The sequence below is a fragment of the Leopardus geoffroyi genome, chromosome B4 (assembly GCF_018350155.1).
Source record: "Leopardus geoffroyi isolate Oge1 chromosome B4, O.geoffroyi_Oge1_pat1.0, whole genome shotgun sequence".
Taxonomy (NCBI): domain Eukaryota; kingdom Metazoa; phylum Chordata; class Mammalia; order Carnivora; family Felidae; genus Leopardus; species Leopardus geoffroyi.
In genome coordinates this window covers 135,156,905-135,178,672 of record NC_059341.1, presented here as the reverse complement: position 1 = coordinate 135,178,672, position 21,768 = coordinate 135,156,905, and the positions used below count along the sequence as shown (strand labels likewise).

The 21,768-nt window shown below is 56.4% G+C and overlaps 1 protein-coding gene across 1 annotated transcript in view; it reads right to left on the bottom strand.

The window, feature by feature from the left end:
* Positions 1 to 21,768, bottom strand: part of ZC3H7B (zinc finger CCCH-type containing 7B) — a 61,204-nt gene that overhangs the window by 4,671 nt on the left and 34,765 nt on the right. Inside the window, exons 8-17 of the mRNA XM_045466396.1 lie at positions 15,281 to 15,323; positions 14,545 to 14,738; positions 13,875 to 14,196; positions 12,851 to 12,909; positions 11,924 to 12,023; positions 10,321 to 10,482; positions 8,071 to 8,276; positions 6,905 to 7,005; positions 5,761 to 5,942; positions 3,495 to 3,580 (exon numbers count right to left, since the gene is read on the bottom strand). Coding sequence (XP_045322352.1) covers positions 3,495 to 3,580; positions 5,761 to 5,942; positions 6,905 to 7,005; positions 8,071 to 8,276; positions 10,321 to 10,482; positions 11,924 to 12,023; positions 12,851 to 12,909; positions 13,875 to 14,196; positions 14,545 to 14,738; positions 15,281 to 15,323 — 1,455 coding nt within the window. The remainder of the gene's footprint in view (positions 1 to 3,494; positions 3,581 to 5,760; positions 5,943 to 6,904; positions 7,006 to 8,070; positions 8,277 to 10,320; positions 10,483 to 11,923; positions 12,024 to 12,850; positions 12,910 to 13,874; positions 14,197 to 14,544; positions 14,739 to 15,280; positions 15,324 to 21,768) is intronic.

Here is a 21,768-nt window from a genome sequence, read left to right as displayed (position 1 = left end):
AAAGGGGCTGGTGAATCCACAGGCACCAGGGCTGAGGCCTGGGGTCTGTCATGCAGGTGGCCTCCAACCGTGTTCGAGCCACCTAGAGCCTTAGAACGAGCCAGTCCACTACCAGAGGGAAGTTACCTCCCCACCCCAGGGCTCATGGCCTCTCAGTGTGGGAGCCAGGCCTGGGACGGGGCTCCAGATTCCTGACTGAATATTCTGCCTTATCCAGCTAGTCCCCGTGGGTCTGCTCTTTGCAGCTGCTGGCATTTCCCTGAGCGTGGCATGCTTTTGCACATGCTGTTCCCTCTGCCTGGAATGCCCTTCCTTTTTGCTTCAGGCTTATTCTGGAAACTTTCAAACCTCAGCTCAACCACCACACCTTCCCCGGAGCTCTGCTAAGTGGCAGCTGCCCATCCTAGGGGCTCCCACAGAACCCGAACTACCTCATGTTGATCAACTTATCTAGTTACAAGGGCCGGGCCTGTGGACAGCAGGGTCCAGGTGGGAAGCCACTTGCACAGGAGCCTGCCGTGGAACAGACTTCTGGGCAGCCTTGGATTCCCTCCGGCCCCGCCCTGTTCACTCCCCATCCTCTGCTCCAGCCCTTCCTTTGCAGACAGGAGGGCCTGGTCTTCTGCACGTCTGGGGTGGGGGTAGGGGGAGAGGTGGGGGAAGTGGCCACCCAGCCTTGTCTTCCGCCACTTTGAACCCCCTCACCCAGCTATATTGGCTAACCTATGAGCTCTCCTGTCACCTTGAGCCTCCCTGTCCTCCCTGGAGCCTTAGATGTAGGGTTACCCCTCCGGGCAGCCTTCACTCCTCTAGGCTGGAGGGCACATGTCCCTTCCCATGGGAGTACTCTGTGTCCCTGGCACTACCTAGCTCAGGGCCTGTTTTTGAGCAGGAAGGGGCTCTGTCCGTGTGTGTGAACTGAACCCTGGCCTGGTGCTAGAACACTCGCAGCCTGGCTCGGCCCCAGGACAACCCACACGTCACCTTGGTAACAAGGTAGAGGCATGTTTGTAGCTGGGGCATGGCCGGTGCCAGAGCGGACAGTAGGTTCTCCATGTCACTACTGATTTCTAGGTGTTCCACTGGATTCTTCCAGAAGCCTGAGGGAACTCATTTCACAGGTGGGGTAAGTGGGGACTGCTCTAATGAACAGCCATGCCAGTTCACTGGCCTTCCCTTTCCACAACTGCACAGCCTCACCAGCTCCTTGCTGCAGCCCTGGGGAGTAGGTGGGTTCGTTCCCACTTGACTGGATAGAAGCAGAGGCTCAGAGAGGTTATTAATCCCCCCACGGGTAAGTGGCTTGAGGACAGGGACCTGGCAAGAGGCGGGTGCTCATGCTTCTTTGTGGGATGGCGCCGCTATGGCACCATGGGCACTGGGCCTCAGCAGTTCCCACCCTGGCATCTCATTCTCGGCCTCACGGTGCTACTGGCCCTGCCCTCTGATGGCAGCCAAGCCAAGACCCCTCATGCCCTGGTCACGGCCACGACTGGCACAGAAGCCCTGTTCCTGAGCCAGGCCCAAGGGTGGTATCCGGGGTGGGCCTTGGCAGCAAGAGTGGGTTGAAGTCAGTCATGGCACCTTTGGGCAGCCGGGCCTGCCCCCATCTCTGGGGACCGTTGCAGCAGCCCTGAGTAGGAAGAAGGGGTAGAGGTGGTAAGGACTCCGAGTTCTCTTAGAAGATAACACTGCAGATCCAACCTAAGCCCCTCACTGTTTTCCAGCCGGGATCCTGGCCAGGAGCAAAAAATAAACCACATGGCAGGGAGGGGGAGAGGGAGGGGAAAAGAAGATTGCACAGGAAGGGGCGGAGGAGGGAAACAGCCAAGAAGATGAGAGAGAAAGAAAGAAAAAGGAACAGAAAGAAGGACTAGGGAGAGAGAGGAGGGAAGTCCCAAGGGGGCCGGGCAGCCCCGTCGACCAGCCTGCCCTGCTCCCTGGCTCACTGCCACACCCATGCTGGCCTCAGGAGGGGCTAGGGGCCCGGCCTTCTCCCAAGCTGACCAGTAGGTATGCCTGGCCTGGGGAGGGGGGTCCTCTTGGATGGCACAGGGGCTTCAGCTCACGCTATCTCTTGGGCCTGAGATCACCCCTTCTGTCCCCACTGTCATCTATGGCTATAATGATCCCTACCTCTTAGGGAAGCATATGAGGATCAGGATGGCACAGGGCCTGGTGCAGAGCAGGGACCCAGCAAGCTATAGCTTGGTCAGCTTCTGTACCCTCATACCTACCCTGGGAGATGGGAGGCAGGATTATGACCCCATTTTATGGGTTAGGAATCCTCAGGGGTGGCAGGAATGGTGCACAATTGTGGGAGGGCAGAGTGAGCTCAGGACAAAATGTCAGAGAACCAGGCATTTACTCCACTAAGCGTGCCCCTGGGTGAGTCTCTAGCATGTTCTAAGACTCAGTTTCCCCATCTGCAAATGCCACAGCTCACTTCTTCAGGAGCAGGATGAGGATCAAAAGAGATGGAAATGATATAATCAGTAGGTGAAAAGTTTGAGGAATACCAGGATATTTACCTGGTCTCAAGTTATCTCCCCAGAATGTACTTATTAATTACAAAGGGGGAAAAAATGTAACTTCACAGGAGAGAAACCCATATAGTAGAGGCACCTTCAATCAAGTGATCACCAGTAATGGGACAAATTGAGATCATGTGCTTCCTGATGAGTGAACTGAGAAGAACATCACCTCTGGGGTTTGAGGAACCATCAGATAATCCCAAATGCTTATTTATTTTGAGAGAGAGAGAGAGAGAGAGAGAGAGAAAGAGTGGCAGAGAGAGAATCTCAAGTATACTCCGAGCTGTCTGCATAGAGCCCAACACGGGACTTGATCTCACGAACTGTGAGATCATGACCTGAGCCGAAATCACGAGTCGGACACTTAACCAACCGAACCACCCGGGTGCCTCCGGCTGGACCTTTTATAAGACAGCCGCTCCTCCAAACCATCAATGTCATGCAATACAAGAAAGACTGGGGGACTGCTCTAGATTAAGAGACCAGACAGCACAACAAATAAATGCAGTGTCACTTGGGACTTGGGGACAATTCACAAAATCTGAATAAATAGGACATCATAATCTGAATAATTACACCGATGTTAGTTCTGTGATGCTGATAATTGTACTGCGGTCATTATGTAAGACAGTGTCCTTATTTTTAGGAAATACACACTGAAGTTTTGGGGGATGATGAGGCATCATGGCTACAACTTATTCTCAAGTGATTCAGAAAAAGGTAGGTTATAACTGTAGATAAGTGTCTCTGTGTGGATGTACACACATACCAGGACAAAGTGAGAGTGGAATGTGGTAAAATGGTTCATGTCTGGGGAATTGAGAAATGGGTATACAGGAATTCTTTGTACTATCCTTACAAATTTCTGGTAAGTCTGAAATTATGTTCAATTGAAGGAATGGGGAGTGGCCCTCAGGGGCCTGATGCCACCCCCCGCCCAGCGCCGACCCAGGGCCTTACCAAGCTGCTGCTGGCCTTCCCTGCATGGGCCTCCGTCTGCTGCCAGTATTTCTTGGATTCCTGGACAATGTCTTCGTGGGTCATGCCTGTGGAGGGCGGGACCACGTGCAGGCGTCCGTGAAGGGGCTCAGTGAGGAGAAAGGCGGGGCATCTCCAGGTGCCACGCCCAGGCCCCCACCCCCCAAGTGGGCCCTGCCACAGAAAGACGTGGGGTGCGGGGAGAGCACTCATGCTCTCTGGGCCTGTTTGTTCACGTGCAATTGGGAATGGGGGACCTGCTCGAAGCCCTCCCAGGGAGCTGGGCCAAGAGTGCAGCCAAGAGTGGGAAAATGCAAGAGAGAGGCTGGCCCTGCGGCATGGTGTGGGGGCACTCCTGCCCTCATGCTGCTCCGTCTCTTGGGGCAGCTGCTCAGCACCCTTCCTCGACTTGAGGTAGCACCTCTACCTCGCTCAGTGGGGCCTCAGGCCTCACTCCTGCTTGGCAGCCGCTAGCCCAGTGGCTCTTAGGGCTCCGTGCCTGGCCCAGCCTGGCTCCCTAGCTCATGGAGGGACCCCTGCAGGTCAGCAAAGGGCAGACACCCCCTGGTGGCCCAGACCCTCCCACTCTGACTGTTGACGCCGAGCCCACCCTCTGAGGTACAGCGTGGAGCCTCTTGGTGAAGCATACCCTGCTCCCATCCCCTCCAGTCTCTTTCTCAGACTGATTTCCTTTCAACCTTGTCCTAGGCCTCCTGCTCCATGGTGGCTGCTTGTCACTGGGGCTTACTCTGGATCAGGCACTGTCCCTGACACACACTTGCTGGCTGATGAGTCCCAAATATTCCAGCCCAGACCTCGGTGGTGAACTTCCGGACCTCCACATCCAGCTGCCTGCTCAACATCTCCACTTCCCACACCGAGCCCTGCTGTGACCCCCCAAACCTGCTCCCCCTACAGCCTCCCCTTCTGAGAACGTGGCCACTCCGTTCTTCCAGTTAGTCTGGTCAAAAATCTTGCAGTTGCTTGATGCCATCCTTTGTCTCATGCTTCATATCCGGTCCATCAACAACTCCACTGGCTCCACCGTCAACGTATCCCCAGAATCTGATCACTCCTTCCACCCTGCTGCTGTCACCCTGGCCTGAGCCACACCTTCCCTGGGCCCCCTCTGTCCACCCTCACCCCTCTATTCTCTACCCAGTAGCCAGAGCGAGTTTTTAAAAATACTGATCAGACGCTATCTACCCACTTAAGCCCTCCAGACCCTGCACATCCTATCTAGAACAATCCTAACTCTATGTACGGCCTAGAGACTTGTACACACGTGGGTCCTTACCTACCTCTCAGGCCCTCCTCCCCCCATATGCTCAGCCACTCGGCTGTCACAGACAGCCTTTCTGTACCAAGCTTGCTCCGGCCTCAGGGCCTCCAGCTTTGCCATTCCCTCTGCCAGGCATGCTCCCCTTGCCCTTCCTTGCTCAAATGCCACTCTCTTCAGAGAGGCTTTCCCTGACCTTCTTATCCCAAATGCCCCAGCCTGAGTCCCTCCCCATCCCATTGCTCTGCCTTACTTTCTTCACAGCACTGAGCACATCTGAAATTACATAACCCTATTTCATCAACTCTAAGAAGACATCAATTGTTAGATGCACCATTATTTTATGTTACACCCCCCCAAATGCTAATTAGATTACCACATGCAGTGGGGGATGGGGGGGTATGTGCATCCTCAAACAGATGGAATACGGGATTTATTACCTACTTGTTGCACTGCCTGCCTTGCCCCCGCTTACAGATATCAGATGTTCTCTGAGAGCAAGGACCTCGAGTAGTCTTGCTCGGTCCCTGACACAGAGCAGGTGCACTCGTCATCCTATTAGATGAATGAGTGAGGGAGTGATATCTTTTCATCTCCTCAGCTCTGAGGTGGAGATTAGGATCACCAGTTCACGGATGAGCAAACGGAGGCTCAGTGAGGGGGAAGTGACCTTGCTGATGACCAATCAGGCAGCCCGGCTCTGCCCCCGCTCCCTTTTCCATATGTGTTTCCCCCGGCACGGCTTGGACAGGGATCAACCCAGGACCCTCCAAGCCTGGAAGCTCCCCGAGAGCAAGGCTTTGTGTCCTCTGTGATGTCTGGGGAGCACTGGCTCCTGCAGAGGCACCCCTTCCCCCGCTAACTGCCCCTCCTGAACTAGAGTCCCCCTCTGCCACCTGCCACGGGCCGGCCCATCCACCCTCAGCCAATTGTCGCCGCCCTCTGCCCGCCCCTGCCCAGCCCCCTCACCAGAGTACTGCTGCAGCAGCCAGACTTTGAGCTCGATGAAGCTGTGGGCGAAGTGGCAGCTGTCCTCCCGCAGGCAGCCGTAGCGCACCTCATGGCGGCACACGTCGAACTGGAAGTGCTCCTGGAACTGGCGGATCTTGGAGTACTTGAGGGAGGTGGAGCGGACGATGTGCACCAGGCACCTGGCGGGCACGGGGGCGGAAGGCACAATGCAGTCTGCAGCCCCAACACCCCCTACCCCAACTGCCACTATTCTGGACAGGGCCAGTCTCCCCAGCGCCGGGCAAGCCTGCGAGGAGAGGCTTCTCCCTGGCTGTTCCTGCCCTATTAACCACTTCTAGAGCACAACACCACAATAGGCAAGACACGGGGATCCTACACTCGGCTGTATGCTTCTCCCCTGGCCTCAAGGCAGGGCCAGCTCAAAGGTGGAGCTGCCAGCAGGAGGGCACAGATGCCACCTGCTATGAGGCTGGGAGAAGGGAGGGCCCGTGGATGGGGGAAGGGGCAAGTTCCCCAGCTCAGTGCTCCAGAGCCACTCCTGCGGCCAGGGGAACGATCATTGAGCATCTCCTCTGGGACAGGCATTTTAATTACGCTCACAGCAACCCTAGCAACTTTACAGACAGGGAAACCAAGGGTTGCACGCAGGGCATAAAACAGGCATTGATCAGGCTGGGATCTAACCCAGATTTATCTGACCCCAGGGCCTGGACTTTATCATCCATGCTGGGGCAGAGCCAAGGGAAGTCAGAGGGAGCGAAGGTTGGGTGTCAGACCTGACTCAGCCCCTCCCACTCACTGTCCAAGGCCAATGTCACGACAGTGGAGGGCACCAGATGGGAGTCGGAGATGTGGCCTCCCACGTGCCTGTTGCGTGAGCTACTCCCAAGCCTCATCAGTACAACAGAGACTGTGTCTCCTCCCTCATAAGACAGAGGAGACCATTCAAATACCCAAGAGAATGCCTGGAATATAGATCTCAATAAATTGGGTTTCGCCCTTTCCAGGTGGATGCTGGATTCTGCCCCTTGCCTTGACGCCGTAAGTCAACCCTCTGGCCTCAGCTGCTCCCCAGGCACCTGAACTACCCCAAGCCTCTGTGTGCCCCTGCTCCCAGGCCCGGGCTGTGAGTCCCACTCACTTGTTGTTGTGGAAGCTGTGCTTGGCAGCCAGGTTGGAGCAGACAGACGGGGAATCCTTAGTGCCTTTGCTGATGATCCGGGGCTTACTGTCAAAGCAGATCTGTCCGGGGAGAGGGTGGGCTGGGACCTGGCATGGCCACCCGGGGAGGGACAGACTGGGTCCCTGCAAGCCCTGCCCTGAGTCAGGGGAGAAAGGGAACCCCAGGATCTGTGGCCCCTATCTCTCTGGCTCTAGCTCACAGCCTGGACTGTAGCTTTCGCTGGTCCCCCACCCCAAATGCCTGGGGCGGGGGGTGTAACTCCAATTCTCTGAGCCCGAGTTTCCTCAACTGTAAACGGGTAACCATGCCCGCTGTCCCATGGGTTCACTGTGAAGCTCAGAAAGGACATAACAGAATGGCGAGTGCTTTGAGAGCACATGCAGCTGCCAGCTGGGAGCGGTGATTCCAGGCTGACTGCTCTGAAGGGAGCAGCTGGTCCACCTGCTCTAAGAGCTGGGGGGGAAGGGCCGGGCATGCAAAGGGTCGGGGTTGGGCTGAGCTGCACCAGCAGCCTGGATCCGGAGCTCTCACTCCACGGACGTGGGCCTGACACTGTCACTGCCCTCATCATGCTCTGATTGGGCGGGGGGAAGCAGGGGGCCAGCAGGGTCATCTGGGGCAACTCAGGGGAAGGAACTAACAACAACTTGGTGGCGCTGCTGGGATCAGAGTGGGGCCTCGGAGGGTCTGAGATGCAGAAACACAGGGAGGGTACTCCCAGGACAGGGGGCAGCCTGGACACAGGCAGGGGAGTGGGCAGGAAGCTGTAATGGGCATTGGAGTCAGCACAGTGAGACAAGGAGGTGTGGGGAAGATGAGTACTGAAAGCCCCCGGCGCCGAGCCTGGCCTTTGATGGTCAGAAGGAAAGAGGGGTACGATTACCTCTCTTTCTGGGCTCAGTTTCAGCCTCCCCCAAATGAGGGGGCTGGATAGGACCTGGGCTTTAGCATGCTAGGGTCCAATGGGCCTTTCTGACAGTCCAAGGACCTACTGATTCTAAAGTCAGGCCTCCCAAACCCACGGTCCCAAGACGGACATTTTATAATGGAGTGCACTGGGGAGCCCCTCCCCCAGCCTCCTGTGCGCCATTGACCGTGGAAGTGGCAGGCGAGTGGGCAGATACCTCACAGAGGAAAGTGAAGATGCCCTGGTGCTCCTTAAGGAGCTTGGCGATGGTGAGGCTGCCACGCTTGACGCCCCCCAGCGGGTCAAAGAGCAGGTCACGGTTGAGGGTGCCCTTCCGCTCCTCTGTCCACACGTCGATCTCCTCCTGATGGTAGGCGAAGGTGCAGTTATCCCCGTACTTACAGTCCTGCTTGTTAATCATGTCTGCAAAGAGGCAACAGGACACACGTTCTGCCAGGCGGGACGGCAGCCCGCAGAGCTCCTGGGACCGCCACTGCGGCAGGCCGGGCCCAGGTTCATCTCCGCCACGGCGGGGGTGGGGGAGGTGGCCTGCTCATCACAGGACTGGGGAGGGGTCTGGCAGCAGAGCTGGGGGAAGCCCTTCTCAGGCCAGGTCCCTTCTTTGCTCTGCACCTGTGTTGGGGGGAGGACCTGTTTTTCCATCTACAAAGCATGCAGTTACTCCACCCCACCACCTCACAAAGCCGCCTTATGTGGGTTGGGCAGGATGAAAGGAAGGATAAAGGGCTTTGGAGAGGAATACAAGCCTCTACATAAACAGGAGGGGTGTTTCTCTTACTATTCACCAGGAAAATACCATTGGTTAAGGGCCTAGGCAGATTGCGCTGGGATTCCCCGGGATTCCTCAGCTGTTGGTCCCATAAACAGAGAACTGGGCTGTTGTGAGGGTTAAGTGAAATAATAAATAAAACCCCTGAGGACCAGGAGGGCCTGGCGGGCTCAGGCAGTAGAGCGTGCGACTCTTGATCTTGGGGTTGTGAGCCCAAGCCCCACGTTGGGTGTGGAGCCTACTTTAAAACAAAAAATCAAAAAGCCGAAAAACTCCTGGGGACCAGGGAGCTGGGAGGGCAGCAGGCTCACAACCCAGAGCCCTGCCACTTCCTGGGGGCAGGAACTGCTTTTCTTCCTTCCTCTCCCCTGCTCACGCTCTTTCTAAGTCTGCGCTGCCCCATCCTGCTGCCAGGCTGCAGACACACGAGGACAAGTGAGCCAGTGCACAGACGATCACCATTGGCTGCTCTGTGCTGGAACCAGTCCTGCACCCCTTGGGGAGCCCTGCAGGGAGTGGCTTCCTAAGATCTGGGTGCCGCTTGACCAAGTTCAAAGGAGTGTGCAAAGGAGTCAGGATTCAGTGTATTTGGGGCGTGGTTAGGGCAGAGGGGGGGACTTGTAAGGCTCACAGAATTTGGACTTCACCCACACTGGCCAGGGGACAGCTGAGGCCTTTGAGCCCAGGAGTGACATGTCCTCAAGATCCTGCCGGGCGGACAGCGAACTGGTCCAGAAAGCCTGGGGCTACTGCCATGAGCTGGGTGGGGGGACAAAGGCAGAGCCTCCCAAAGTCTCAGTTTCCTCACGTGGAGTTGTGAGGAGCGTGATGGTGCGTACAGAAGGGTGGCACGATGAAGCGCTTTACAAGGTGGTGACTGTTCATGCAGTGCCACGTAGATTGCGCCAAGACGCTTGGTCGGGAAACAGAAGACCCCAAATAAGGTATGTGACAAACGTCCGTCAAATACTGGCCAGATCCACATGAGCCAGAAGTGAGGAAAATGACAACATAAGCAGCTTTAAAAGCTACTATTATCCACTCTATGTTAACTGACTAGCATGTAAATAAAAACCTAAAAGTGATACTGAAAAAAAAAATAAATCAACAGGGGCACCTGGGTGGCTCAGTCGGTTAAGAGTCTGACTTCAGCTCAGGTCATCATCTCGCGGTTCGTGGGTTCAAGCCCCGCATCGGGCTCTGTGCTAACAGCTCGGAGCCTGGAGCCTGCTTTGTATTCTGTATCTTCCTCTCTCTCTGCCCCTCCCCTGCTTGTGCGCTCTCTCTCTCTCACAAATAAATAAACTTAAAATAAATAACCAAATAAATAAAAGCTATTATTCATCAAGCCCTTTACTATGTGCCAGTCTTAGATGCTTTATGTGGATTCTCTCCACATCTCTCCAACAGCCTTTGCGACCCCACAGTGACAACCATCACTCTCTGTGAACTGCTTGACCCTCCCACTCAGTAGGGGCTCCAGCTGGAACGGAACATCCTGAATATTCCCACCAGTCTGTGGAGCTGTCGGGGTGGGGAGCTAGATGCTCACTCTGGTGTGGGATTCATCCTCGGTGAATGGCCACCCGTCTACCCGTGATGAGGGGCAGAGCCCAGGTGGGCGTGAGAGGAGCGAGGCCCCGGCTGTGCCGCCCACCCCTGCCGCAGCCCACCCACCTTTGCACAGGTAGTAGGAGCCCACAAAGCTGGTCTTGGTGGGCCGGGGCCGGATCCGCTTCCAGGTCTGGTCCTCGGAGCTGCGGAGCCGGCCAAGCAGGATATCACGCTTGCACTTGTGCTCGAGGCCCTCCCGGTAGGTATAGTCACCCGCCCTCGGGCCTGTGGGTACATGTGGACAGAGACGAACTTCAGATGTAGAAATGAAGGGTGACAGTGGACGGGCCCAAGCCGTGGGAATTGGACTCCTGCCTAAAAACACACCTCCTTCACCTGGGCTTCCTGCCAGTTCCTGCCACACTCTTCCTGGCCACACGTTCCCTGGAGGCAGGTTGAGGGGAGGCCCCCTCCAAAGCACCCTTTCTAAGGCACCCAGCCCCCTTCCTGACCCTCCAGTGAGCCAGACATTTTGTGTTTCCCTAGAAGGTATCGTGAAGACAGTACCTGGCAGAGAGTAGGTCGGCCCCTTTCTGGTCCTGCCCAGCGTGGCACTGCCCCGATTCACCCTCCCCCGCCCTGCTCCTGCCAAGTCTTCTGACGCAGAGCCTCCTCTGCCCTGACAGTGAGGAATCAGCCCTTGTGGGGACCCCGAATGACCTGGCTGTGCCAGCACCAGGTGCATAGCAGTTCATGGGGTGTTTGTCAGCTTCTCAGCGCAGGGGCAGCGGGCGTGTGGACTGGAGAGGCAGTCCGAGGTCCTTGTGAGGAAGAACTTCGGCGTGGGCAGAGCCATCCAACAAGATGGCGCTCTGTTTCCCACCCCCGCAAGCCTCTGGGAACTTTGGTGAGGTGACTCTCATGGGTGACATGTACGTGGCAGGGGGATGAAGGGGGACGTCTTGTAGGGGGTAGACAACAGCAACTAGCCAACCTCTAAGGTCCTGTTAACCCTAATACCCCTGAGACAGAGAATTCTAGACTGCTAAGATTTTTAACCCTGGCATCCCAAGAGAGTATCCCATGAAAACTTCAGGGCTTCTGGCAAATGAGTCTTAGTCTAGAATTCCGAGATTCCAGGTGTGCTGAAATGGTCTCTAGGCATTGGGCATCTATTCCAAACTTCTGTAGCCTCCCTTGGATTTGGGAGCTGGGGATTTAGGAACCACATTTCCCAGACTCCTTTGCCACCTGGGTTCCAGGCAAAGTTTGCATTCGCCAAGGAGATGCAGTCGTGAGAAGCGGACCAAGAGGTGGAGGTGGAGTGAGGTGTGGGCCAAGGTGTCCCTGCAGCAGCCGGCGGGCCTCCACTCCATGGCCAGGAACCAGCCTCCGGGCTGTGGGCGGCTGTGGTTCAGGCCAGAAGGTCCAGCGGCCCCCCGATCGCTGTGTGGAGCAGCACAACCCGACTCTGGTCCTCAGCCTGTGGAAGAGCAGCCTAGAGGCCAGTGGAGCCTCCCAGCTTCCGCTCCTCCAGCCCTTCTAGCAGTTTTGAAAGCCCAAACTCCCATGTTCTATGCCATCCAAACTCCCCCACCCACCTGCTTGAAATACCCGGCGGGGATTCTGTTTTCCCATGCTTCTGACGGGTACACGAGGGTTCTGTTATTTTGGGATGTGATACTCTCCAGGTTCCCAATATCTCTGGACAGAGGGGTGACATTACCTGTTTTAGGGTAACAGAGTTGGCAGGCCTGCTTGAACTCGTGGGTGGCAGCCAAGGGGTTCTTGATGAGCAAGGCGGTGTTGGGCATGGAGGGCTCTGGCTGGGATGGGAGGAGGGTGGCCATCTTGGGCACTGGACCATGGCCAGAGCCACCAGAGCCAGCCTGGGCACCAGAGGCTGGGGGACTCCGTGACCGCCCCCCGCAACCCACCCAAGATCAGAACTGTAGCCCAGTACTACTCTCCTATTTCTCCTAACCTCCCGGGCAAGGAATTCCTTGTAACATGATCCAAGAATCTATAACATAGGGATCAGAATACCCTAGTGGGGGTACACAGGTGACCGTGACCTTGGCCCAGAATCTTCCTTTGAGCAAAAGCCCAACATGAAAGCAGAGAAACAGGAATGGTCCGACTGGGACCTGTGCACATGCCCTCCCCACTCCCAGCCTCTATCTCCCAAGCCCCCAACACATCAGCAGATGGGGAAGGAGGCAAGACTCAGAGAGGTTAGGTTACTTCCCCAGGGCCACACAGCTCGTGTCTAGGCTGAGGCCAGAGTGCAGAGCGCAGGCTGCCTGACACCTGCTCAAGTGCTCTCCTAAACTCAGAACCTGGCTGAGTCCCGACAACAGGGGCGTTACGAACCCCGGAGAAGTTACTTAACCCCTCTGAGCCTCAACAGCCTCTTCTGTCGGACAAGGGTTGGGCTGTGCCCTCAGCTTACCCTGCCAGCAGGTGGCTCAGTCCAGAAGGGCTAGGAAGAGACCATCTCTGGCCCATCCATTCTGAGGATGCCTCTCCTTGGGAGATGCAGTACCCCATCTCATGCAGAAGGCTCACCCCTACTTTCAAGCCCACAACCACTTCCCTGCCGCCCCTGGGAGGGCCCAAAGTGCCTGGTTGCGGATCTGGGCCAAATACTCACCGAGGGGGCTGGTTTCTGAGTACCACTTGGGGGACGATGGTCCTGGGACTTGGTTTCCTCTGGGCAAGAAAACACAGGGGTCACCTGTTCTGCTCTGAAGGGCGTGAGAAGCCCTCTGAGGACTTCTTTGTATGCATTTCTAACTTGTAGGAACCCCCCAGGCCACACATCCACTCCTAATTTGTGCTGATCCTCTGACTCTACTCTCAAGACCACTGCCCAGGAACAGAGAAGTGTCCCAGCCTGCACATGTCTATCCTGTGCTTACCTGCTGTGGTCCCCACTGCCCCTGAGAGAAAGCCCAAGCTCTCAGCTTGGCTCAAAGGTCCTCTGGCACCAGCCTTAGGTCTTCAAGGCCCTTCCCCTCTGGTAGACTACTCTGCTTGTCAGCGAGTCTGTCCATGAGGCAGGCCTGTATCCTACTGCTCTTTTAAGACCTTCTCCTTCAAGACCTCGCTCAGCCATTACCTCCTCCAGGAAGTCTCCTCTGACCCCAGAGCTGAGTGAAGCGCATCTGTGCTCCTGCAGCCTCATGGATCCCCAAGGGATTCATCCCCTGGGCTAGGTCCAACTGTCAGAAAGCTGGTCCAGTAAGGGCCCAGACAGGTCTGCTTCCTCTCTGGGTCCCTGGCACCCAGCTCAGAGTGGTGATGAAGGAGCTTGCAGGCTCGCACTGCTTCCCCCAGCCTCAGGAACATGCCCATGGGATCCTACCAGCCTGCCCCAGAAGTCTGGGCAGAGAGCAACATACTGCAAGTCTGGAGTCCTGGATTATCCCAGCTCTGCTGTTTGATCTTGAACAAGACACCCAACCCCCCTCTGGCCTCAGCCCCACACTGTGCTGAGCACTGCAGGAGACACAGCAACTCAGAGGCCATTGTGGCTCTGGACCACAATGGGGTGAGAGGGCCTGGGCTTTGGCCGAATAGAGCCATAATCCTGATTCCAGTCTCTAGAGATTGGCGATGTGGTGGCACTTGAACAGTCAAGGGGGTGGGGGTGAATGTGCCCACCCAGGTCTCACCCACAAAGGAGTTGGGCTTGTCCAGGGAGCCACGGGTCGACCCAAAGCTGTCGAGGGCATCCAACCGGGTATCCGAGTATGGCAGCAGGTCGAGGGAGTCCAGTGCGGAGCCTGGGGGGTCGAGGGCATCCAGCACAGAGGCGGCCAGCTTCTTGGAGGGGTCCATGACGAGGCCAAAGGAGGCAGGGGGCAGTGGGCTGGAGACGGGAATGGAGCCACCCACTACAGGTGGCAGCAGTGGGGTCCCACCGGGAAACACGGGTATCAGCTGGGGCAACTCGCTGGGCACGCCGCTGCCAGGCAGGCCTCCCTGGACCAGGGACTGCGAGGTGGGGAACAGAGGGAGGGGTTGGAGGAGAACTCGACCACCCAGGCCTGGGCAGAGACAGGCACTGTGGACCCCGGGCAAGCCAATTCCTCTGTGCCTCAGCCCAGAGCCATCCCACGAGTGGAGCTAAGGATCTTTGTGGTCCCTCTGGTTGTGTATTCTAGAGCTTCAGGTTTGTACCCCAAGCAGGTGCCTTTCCCTCCCCAGGCCTCAGTTTCCCCAACTGTGACATGGGAATGGGACCCTCCCTCCACCCCTTGTGGGACAGGTGATGAAGGTGCTGGGGCCCTGGGGAGGGGGAGGGGATCAGGGGAGCAGAAGAATGGTGGCAGCATGGCTCACCAGTGAGTCCAGGAGGGTGTCCAGCTCCGGACCAAAGACATCCCCGTCGGAGAAGTCGTCCAGGCTCTCAGTGCCAGGGAGGGCCCTGCTGCTGCTGTCCAGGGGGGCCAGCAGGTCCAGAACGTGAGGGAACAGGGGCATTGTGGGGGTAGAGGGGAGGGGGGCCGGGGAGCCTCGCAGGTCCACGTAGCAGTCTGTGGATGGGAGGGAGGGTTCAGTAGCTGCAGGGGGTCCTGCTTGGTGGGGGGTGGGATGGGGAGGTGATCCAGGGCCCTAGGGTTCTCCTGCAATACCTTCCCTCCTTTCCCTAGCTCCTGTCAGGAATCCTGCCTGTCCCGCCCACCTGACCCCATGCCTGGAGGCTCAGTCATAGTGAAAGAAGGCCTCTACAAAACAGGAGAGGGTCCTTCAGTCCTACGGTATCTCTCCAATGGGCCTGGCCCAGTGCCTGAATATTGTCCCCCTGGGTTAAGCAATGCCCTCTCTAAGGGACACTTTTTAAATGTGACTCTTCCTGGAAGCCAGTGAGGAAGAGAAGGGGACTCTCAGTTGGGAGAGGGGCTGGCCTGGAGTGGAGGACATGAGACCAGTGTTACTTTACTGTGTGGCAGATTCCCCACCCTCCTCTCCCTGAGGGGGAAACCCCAGGGCAGGGAGCCCTCAGGCCCAGGCTGGGAGCATCTGAGCCTTCCCGGGGTCCCATCTCCACCCTGTCCCCTCAAATCAGGGACACTACCTGTTTCGATGTCATCTATGGACCCCAATCCATTGGAAGTTCCCTGTGGGAAGAAAGACACAGAGGGTCAGGCAGACATGGGCTGGGAAGGCCATGGTACCTCCTCCACGGTACCCCACCTCAGTGACCACTGTTGGTAGTTTTTAAGTTTACTTATTTTTGAGACAGAGACAGAGACAGAGACAGAGAGAGAGAGAGACAGAGCACGAGTGGGGGAGGGGCAGAGAGAGAGGGAGACACAGAATCCACAGCAGGCTCCAGGCTCTGAGCCGTCGGCACAGAGCCCGACACGGGACTCAAACTCAAGAATTGTGAGATCATGACCTGAGCCGAAGGTGGGCACTTAACCGACTGAGCCACCCAGGCGCCCTGGTATTTTTTTTTTTTAAGTAGGTTTCACACCCAGTGCAGAACCCAACGTGGGGCTTGAACTCACAGCCCTGAGATCGAGACTTGAGCTGAGATCAAGAGTTGGATGCTCAACCGACTGAGCCACCCAGTTGCCCTATTGCTGGAATTAAGCACGGGTCCGGACAGGCAAGAGTCAGGAGGCAAGAGTCACACAAGCCTCATATCTGCCCTTTGCTGGAGGAGAGCCCCGGGCGGGGAGAGATATAACCTCTGAGCCTCGGTTTCCTTACCCATCACAGCATAGGGTCCATACCCCGGGCCGGGTGGCTAGGATTTTACTGAGCCCTCCTACACCTGTGCCCTGCGTGGATAGTTTGCAGCTCTATGACAAAAGTGCCACCCCTTGAATCACCAGTGTCACTCCCCCAATTACAGCCCCAGGCCGAATGAGCCCTGGTGAGATTCCACTGCCACTGGTGGACCTACTGTTGGAGGGAAAGCTGGGCCTGAGCTTGCTCTGTGGCCTTGCCAAGTTCCTCATCCTCTCTAGGCCTGTTCCTTTTTCTGTGGAGTAAGGATAATACAGTCGCCCACCTTCTAGGACAGTTAGAAGTTTGAAATCACTTGGCATTTGCATAGAACTCAGAACAGTGCCTGACACACAGGAAGTGCTCTCTGTGTCTGTCAGGAGGCTGGCCTGGGGGGCCTGGGTGTTTTCGCTCACCAGCCTCCACATTCTGTCCCCACAGACTCGCCTGCCGCATCGTCCCTGCCTGGTGTCCCCCTCTGGCTGTGGCCCGAGTCATTTCTCGAGCCTGGCACATCCTCCCCTTCCCCAGCGGGGCCCCTGGGTGACCCCACGTTCTCTGTGCACCCACCGAGGGAAGCAGGGGGACCAGAGCCTCACTGCTAGCCACGTGGCCCCGTGGATCTACACTGGCTCCAACAGCAACAAGATTTACCCAGGGCCCTGCCTCACGCCAGGCCGGGCCCGCAATTTACAGCCAGACAAGCTCAGCCCTAGGTCCAGGTGCCCTGAGAGGTGTTCTCCTCCACACAGAGGAGACATTGGTCCAGGGACGCGGCCACTCCGGGGCCAGAGAGGGGCTGTCTGACCCCAACCCGGGCACCTGCACAGAATACCTCCTTCTTGTGCCCTGGAGCCTGGCCCTGCACGGAGAAGTTGTGCCGTTCAACGTCCGGGGCGGGGCGGGGGTTGGCTGCACAAACCAGAGCTGCCGTGCTGGGTCACAGCTGCTACTCCCATGGGAAGCATATGAAACACGTGAGGTGGGGACAGAGGTGCCAGAGGAACGTCTCTAGGGACGGCCGTGCGTCTCCCTGCTCGGTGCTGTCCACGGCTCGCCAGGGCCCCTGCCAGCCACCCAGCTCCAGCCCATCATCTCTCCCTGCCCCTTCCTGCTAGGGACACTCAGGTAGCAACGAGTATGGAACGCCTCCGCCCCGGCGAGCCTTGTGCCCGTGGCTGTCACAAAATGGCAGGCCCTAGCAGCTCTCCGGGAGGTGGAGTGGCCACCTCAGATAAGGGTGCGCTCAAGACCTGAACCAAAACACAGGCCCAGCTGTAGCGCCCGGCTTCTTCCGAACTAGAACTAGTCTTGTGGCCTGGGATACGCGTTTCTCTCTCCCGCCGCTAGGCCTGTGCTCGAGCTGTGTCTCTGTCTTTGAGTTTGGCTCCCTCCTCCCCAACCAAGGCTGCCTCGGGTTCTAATCTGCTCCTAGAACTCACAGCCTTCCTTGTGTTTCGCCCCTCACGCTGTCGACGGGAGCGCTGGCACGGACCCTGTGCCTGCCCGTGTCATCTCCAGGTCGTAAGAAGCTCCCGGTGGCTGCAGCTCATGAGTCCCCACTGCCGGTCACACACGTGGAATGACTTACTGGCTGAATGACTGGGACTCCTGGGCTGGGGACCCCTGCCAGGATCCCCGCAGCCAGGCTCATACATGGTGTGCGTGTCAAGCTTCCAGGTCAGGGGATCTGGCTGGAACGTTCCCCCCTCACTACTCTGTGGAGCCTTAGGCCACCGTGTGTGTACGTATGCATGTAAGTATGTGGCTGTGTGTGTGTGGTATGTGGACACAGAAGCGTGTGGATGTGACTGGGCGTATGCACGTGCGTGTGTGCATGTGGACACGCGCAGCACCACATGGCCCACAGAGGCAGGATCTGTGGAGTCCACTCTGCTTGGGCTCCTCACAGACCCCGACCCCCATGGCCAGCCCTGGCCCCTATGCACGTGGTGGGGGCCGCAGCACGGTTGCGGGGATGCGGGGATGGTTTGGCAGGGGCTGGGGTGCCCAATGCCATGCGTGGCACCATCTGTGGTCCCCTGCCTGCAGACTCAGTGGACACTGAGGGCAGGCCCTTGTGGAGCCGGGCATCCCTGACCTGACTCCAAAGTGGTGCCAGGCAGAGGCACTGAACAGAGGAAGCCATGGTCCTGCTCTCAGATGAGCTTGTCAAGGAGCCGACACACACACACACACACACACACACACACACACACACATACACACACACACACACACACACACACCATCTGGTGCATGAGGAGGAGGTGAGGAAGGAGAGGGATGGCAGATCTAGACTGCAGGGGGCCCTGAACGCCAAGCAAGAGTATCCGGAGTTATTACTTCTAAACAGATGCTTTAATTAATAACCACTGAGGGTCTCCATGCTGGGGAGAGACTCATGAGGCCTGGCTGTCAGAGTTCACCCTGGGGGACAAGAAGGGGAGGCTAGCCCAACCTGGAAGACTGGGATGTGGCCTTAACCAGGGCAATCACTGTGGGAAGAGAAGGAAGGAGCAGGGATACCCCATCACGTACCTAGCCAGGATCACCCCAGAGTAGTCCTTTAAGGTACAACATGTCACTATCAGCAGAAAACAGAAGGGAGCCCCCGTTGCTTGAGCTCTAGGAATGAGGCAGGAGCCGTTGATACCCAGAAACTCTGAATCGGATTTGCCTGGGGGCTCCCGGGTGGCTCAGTTGGCTAAGCGGCTGACTCCTGGTTTCAGCTCAGGTCATGATCTCTTCATAGTTTGTGAATCTGAATCCACATCGGGCTCCACACTGATCAGCGAAGAGCCTGTTTGGGATTCTCTCTCTGCCCCTCCCCTATTTGCATAGAAGAAAGGAAGGAAGGAAGGAAGGAAGCTAGCTTTAAAAAAAAAAAAAAAGAAAAGAAAAAAAAAGATCTGCCTGAGTAACTCCCTGCCTCCCTAAACCCTCTAGAAAGAGGAACAAGGAGGGGCGCCTGGGTGGCGCAGTCGGTTAAGCGTCCGACTTCAGCCAGGTCACGATCTCACGGTCCGTGAGTTCGAGCCCCGCGTCAGGCTCTGGGCTGATGGCTCAGAGCCTGGAGCCTGTTTCCGATTCCGTGTCTCCCTCTCTCTCTGCCCCTTCCCCGTTCATGCTCTGTCTCTCTCTCTGTCCCAAAAATAAATAAACGTTGGAAAAAAAAAAAAAAGAAAGAAAGAAAGAGGAACAAGGAGCCCTGCACAGTCCCCTCTAGTCAATATGGCCTCCTGGCTGTTCTCCCCACACACTGGGCACACTCCTGCCTCAAGGCCTTTGCACTACCCATTCCGTCTGCCTGGTCCCCCAGACCTCCTCAAGGCACATCCCTCACCTTCAGGTTTTTGCTCCAGTGTCTCCTCACTGAGGTCTTCCCTGCTCACTGTTTAAATCTGCAACCCCTCCCAATTGCCCCAGCATTCCCCAGCCCCCTTCTCCACAGCACTTATCACTTTTTATTTGTTGTCTCCTCTAGTTAGACTGTAAGTTCTACAAGGGTGGGGCTCCTTGACTATTTCTTTCTCGGCTGTATCTCCAGTGCCTCAGTCAATTCTATGCTGGGCACATAGGAGCCCTCAATAAATCCCTTCTGAATCAGGAGCACCCGAGTGGCTCCCTTAGTTAAACATCCAACTTTGATTTTGGCTCAGGTCATGATTTCCCTGTTTGTGGGATCTGTTTGTGTCAACAGAGCAGAGCCTGCTTGGGATTCTCTTTCTCTCTCCCTCTCTCTCTGCCCCTCCTTGCTCTCTCTCTCTCAAAATAAATATATAAACTTAAAAAAAAAAAGGAAAGGAAAGGAAAGGAAGCAAAGTATCACTTACAAAAACAAAAGAAAAACGCCCTTATGAATCAATGAACTGAATCAATACTCTTCCCCTCCAATACCTTCCCAACACTCCTGTGACAAAGACTCACCTCACCAGGGGGTAGGTGGTCTGGCTTCTATCTAATGTTCCAGCCCCACGAGTGCCCTGCCTCCCTTCCTCTGGGTTCCTCCCATACTCTGAGCTCCTCCAAGCCTCAGGGCCTTTGCATATACCGCCCCATCTGAAATGTTGTTTTACCAGCACCCCATGCGCTGCCTACTCCGCAAACTTCCGGTCTCATTTTAAAGGTCACTGATGCCCAGTCTAAATCAGGCCTCCCTATTCCAATGGCCCAAGGCTCCCCACACGTTGTCTTTACAGCTTTCATGATGGTTTGTGACCAGAAATAATCAGGCTAGTGTCCATTCGACCTGGACTGTGAGCTCTTTGAGAGCAGGAACCACGATTGTTTTCTTTTCCATGTACCTACTCCAGGCTCAGTGGACTGAGACAAGTCACCCAACTTCTTGGTTTCTCCTTGGTAATAGGGGTAGGCAGTACCTCCCTCAAGCAGTGTGAAATTATTTGCAATTGTTCAGTCAGTCAGTGCTATAGTCTGAATGTTTGTGATATGTTCAACGAACATCAAGTTCATATGCTGAAATCCTATGCCCCAAAGTGATAGTATTAGGAAGTGTGGCCTTTGGGAAGTGATTAGCTTGAGGGTGAAGCCCTCATGAATGGCATTAGTGCCCTTATAAAAGAGACACCAGAAATCTCCCTTGCCCCTTCTGCCATGTGAGGTTCCAGCTAGAAGGTGCCATCTGTGAACCAGGAAGTGGGTCCTCACCAGAAACTGAATTTGCCAGCACCTTGATCTTGGACTCCCCAGTCTCCCAAACTGTGAGAAATGAATTACTGTTGTTTATAAGCCACGTAGTTCACGGCAATTTGTTAGAGCAAAATGCTATAGCTTTTTTTTGAGCATCCCGCATGTGCCAAGCCCAATAATATCTGGTTATGATCCACAAGGAGGGCTGTACGGGCAGATCCACACTGGTCTCCCTCAGCACCCAGGAGTCCCAAGGGCAAGGATGTGCCTAACTCAGCTATGTTCCAGCTCCCAGCCCAGGGCCAAGAAGGGGTCGCCTGGGAGTTTGCTGAGTGAGTGAATGAAAACCCTTAACGCTAAGAAGGCAGGCGGGCCTGCTGCTGCTTTGCTGTGGGATGTTGGCCAAGTCCCTTCCTCACTCTGTGCCTCAGTCTCCCCTTACATACAAGAAGGCAGGACACCAGCCTCCACCAGCGCTCTTAGAGCCCGTCCCTGGTCTTCCAAAAGGCGTCGAAGTCTACCTGAGCATGTGTGGTGAGCAGTGGGAGAGTCCAGTGTGTGTGCTGGGCCCTGGCACCGCCCCGAGGGTGAGCCAGGTCTGTTGGTGGTGGCACAAGGGTCTTGGCCCCGAGGAGTGGGGACATCCCAAACCCCGGGTAATGCTGTAGTCTCAGCAATTATTGCTCCTCAGCCCCCTCGGTGCCACACTCCTCCAAGTATACTCCCCTGTTCTGGGCGAGGGACAACACCCCCGTTTCACAGCTTTAAAAACTGAGGCTCAGAAGTGAAGGTTCTGCTCAAGTGAAGGAGTCTCAGGTGTGAGCTCTGACCCCCACTTCTGTGCATCTCCCTGGCAGTTGCTTAGGCAGGGGTATCGGGAAGGGTCTCAGTGGGGGGTGTATACTTGAGCTGGGCCTTGAAAATGAAAAGGCAGAGAAAGCAGGGTATGGAGGAGGGGAGACATTTGAGACCCAGAGGCCTAGATGCAGAAAGGCCAGTGAGGAGGAAAACAGCAAAAGAAGGGTGGGGGTGAGACTTCCCTGCCCATAGTGGCCGTGGCCTGTCCCCACACTTTGCCCCTGTGGTCACAGGAGGCCCCTCTTAAGAGGTGGAGGTGCTGTGCGTCCCAGAGGTGTTATTAGTCTGGTCCAGGCCCAGGCTATCAGCCAGGTGCAT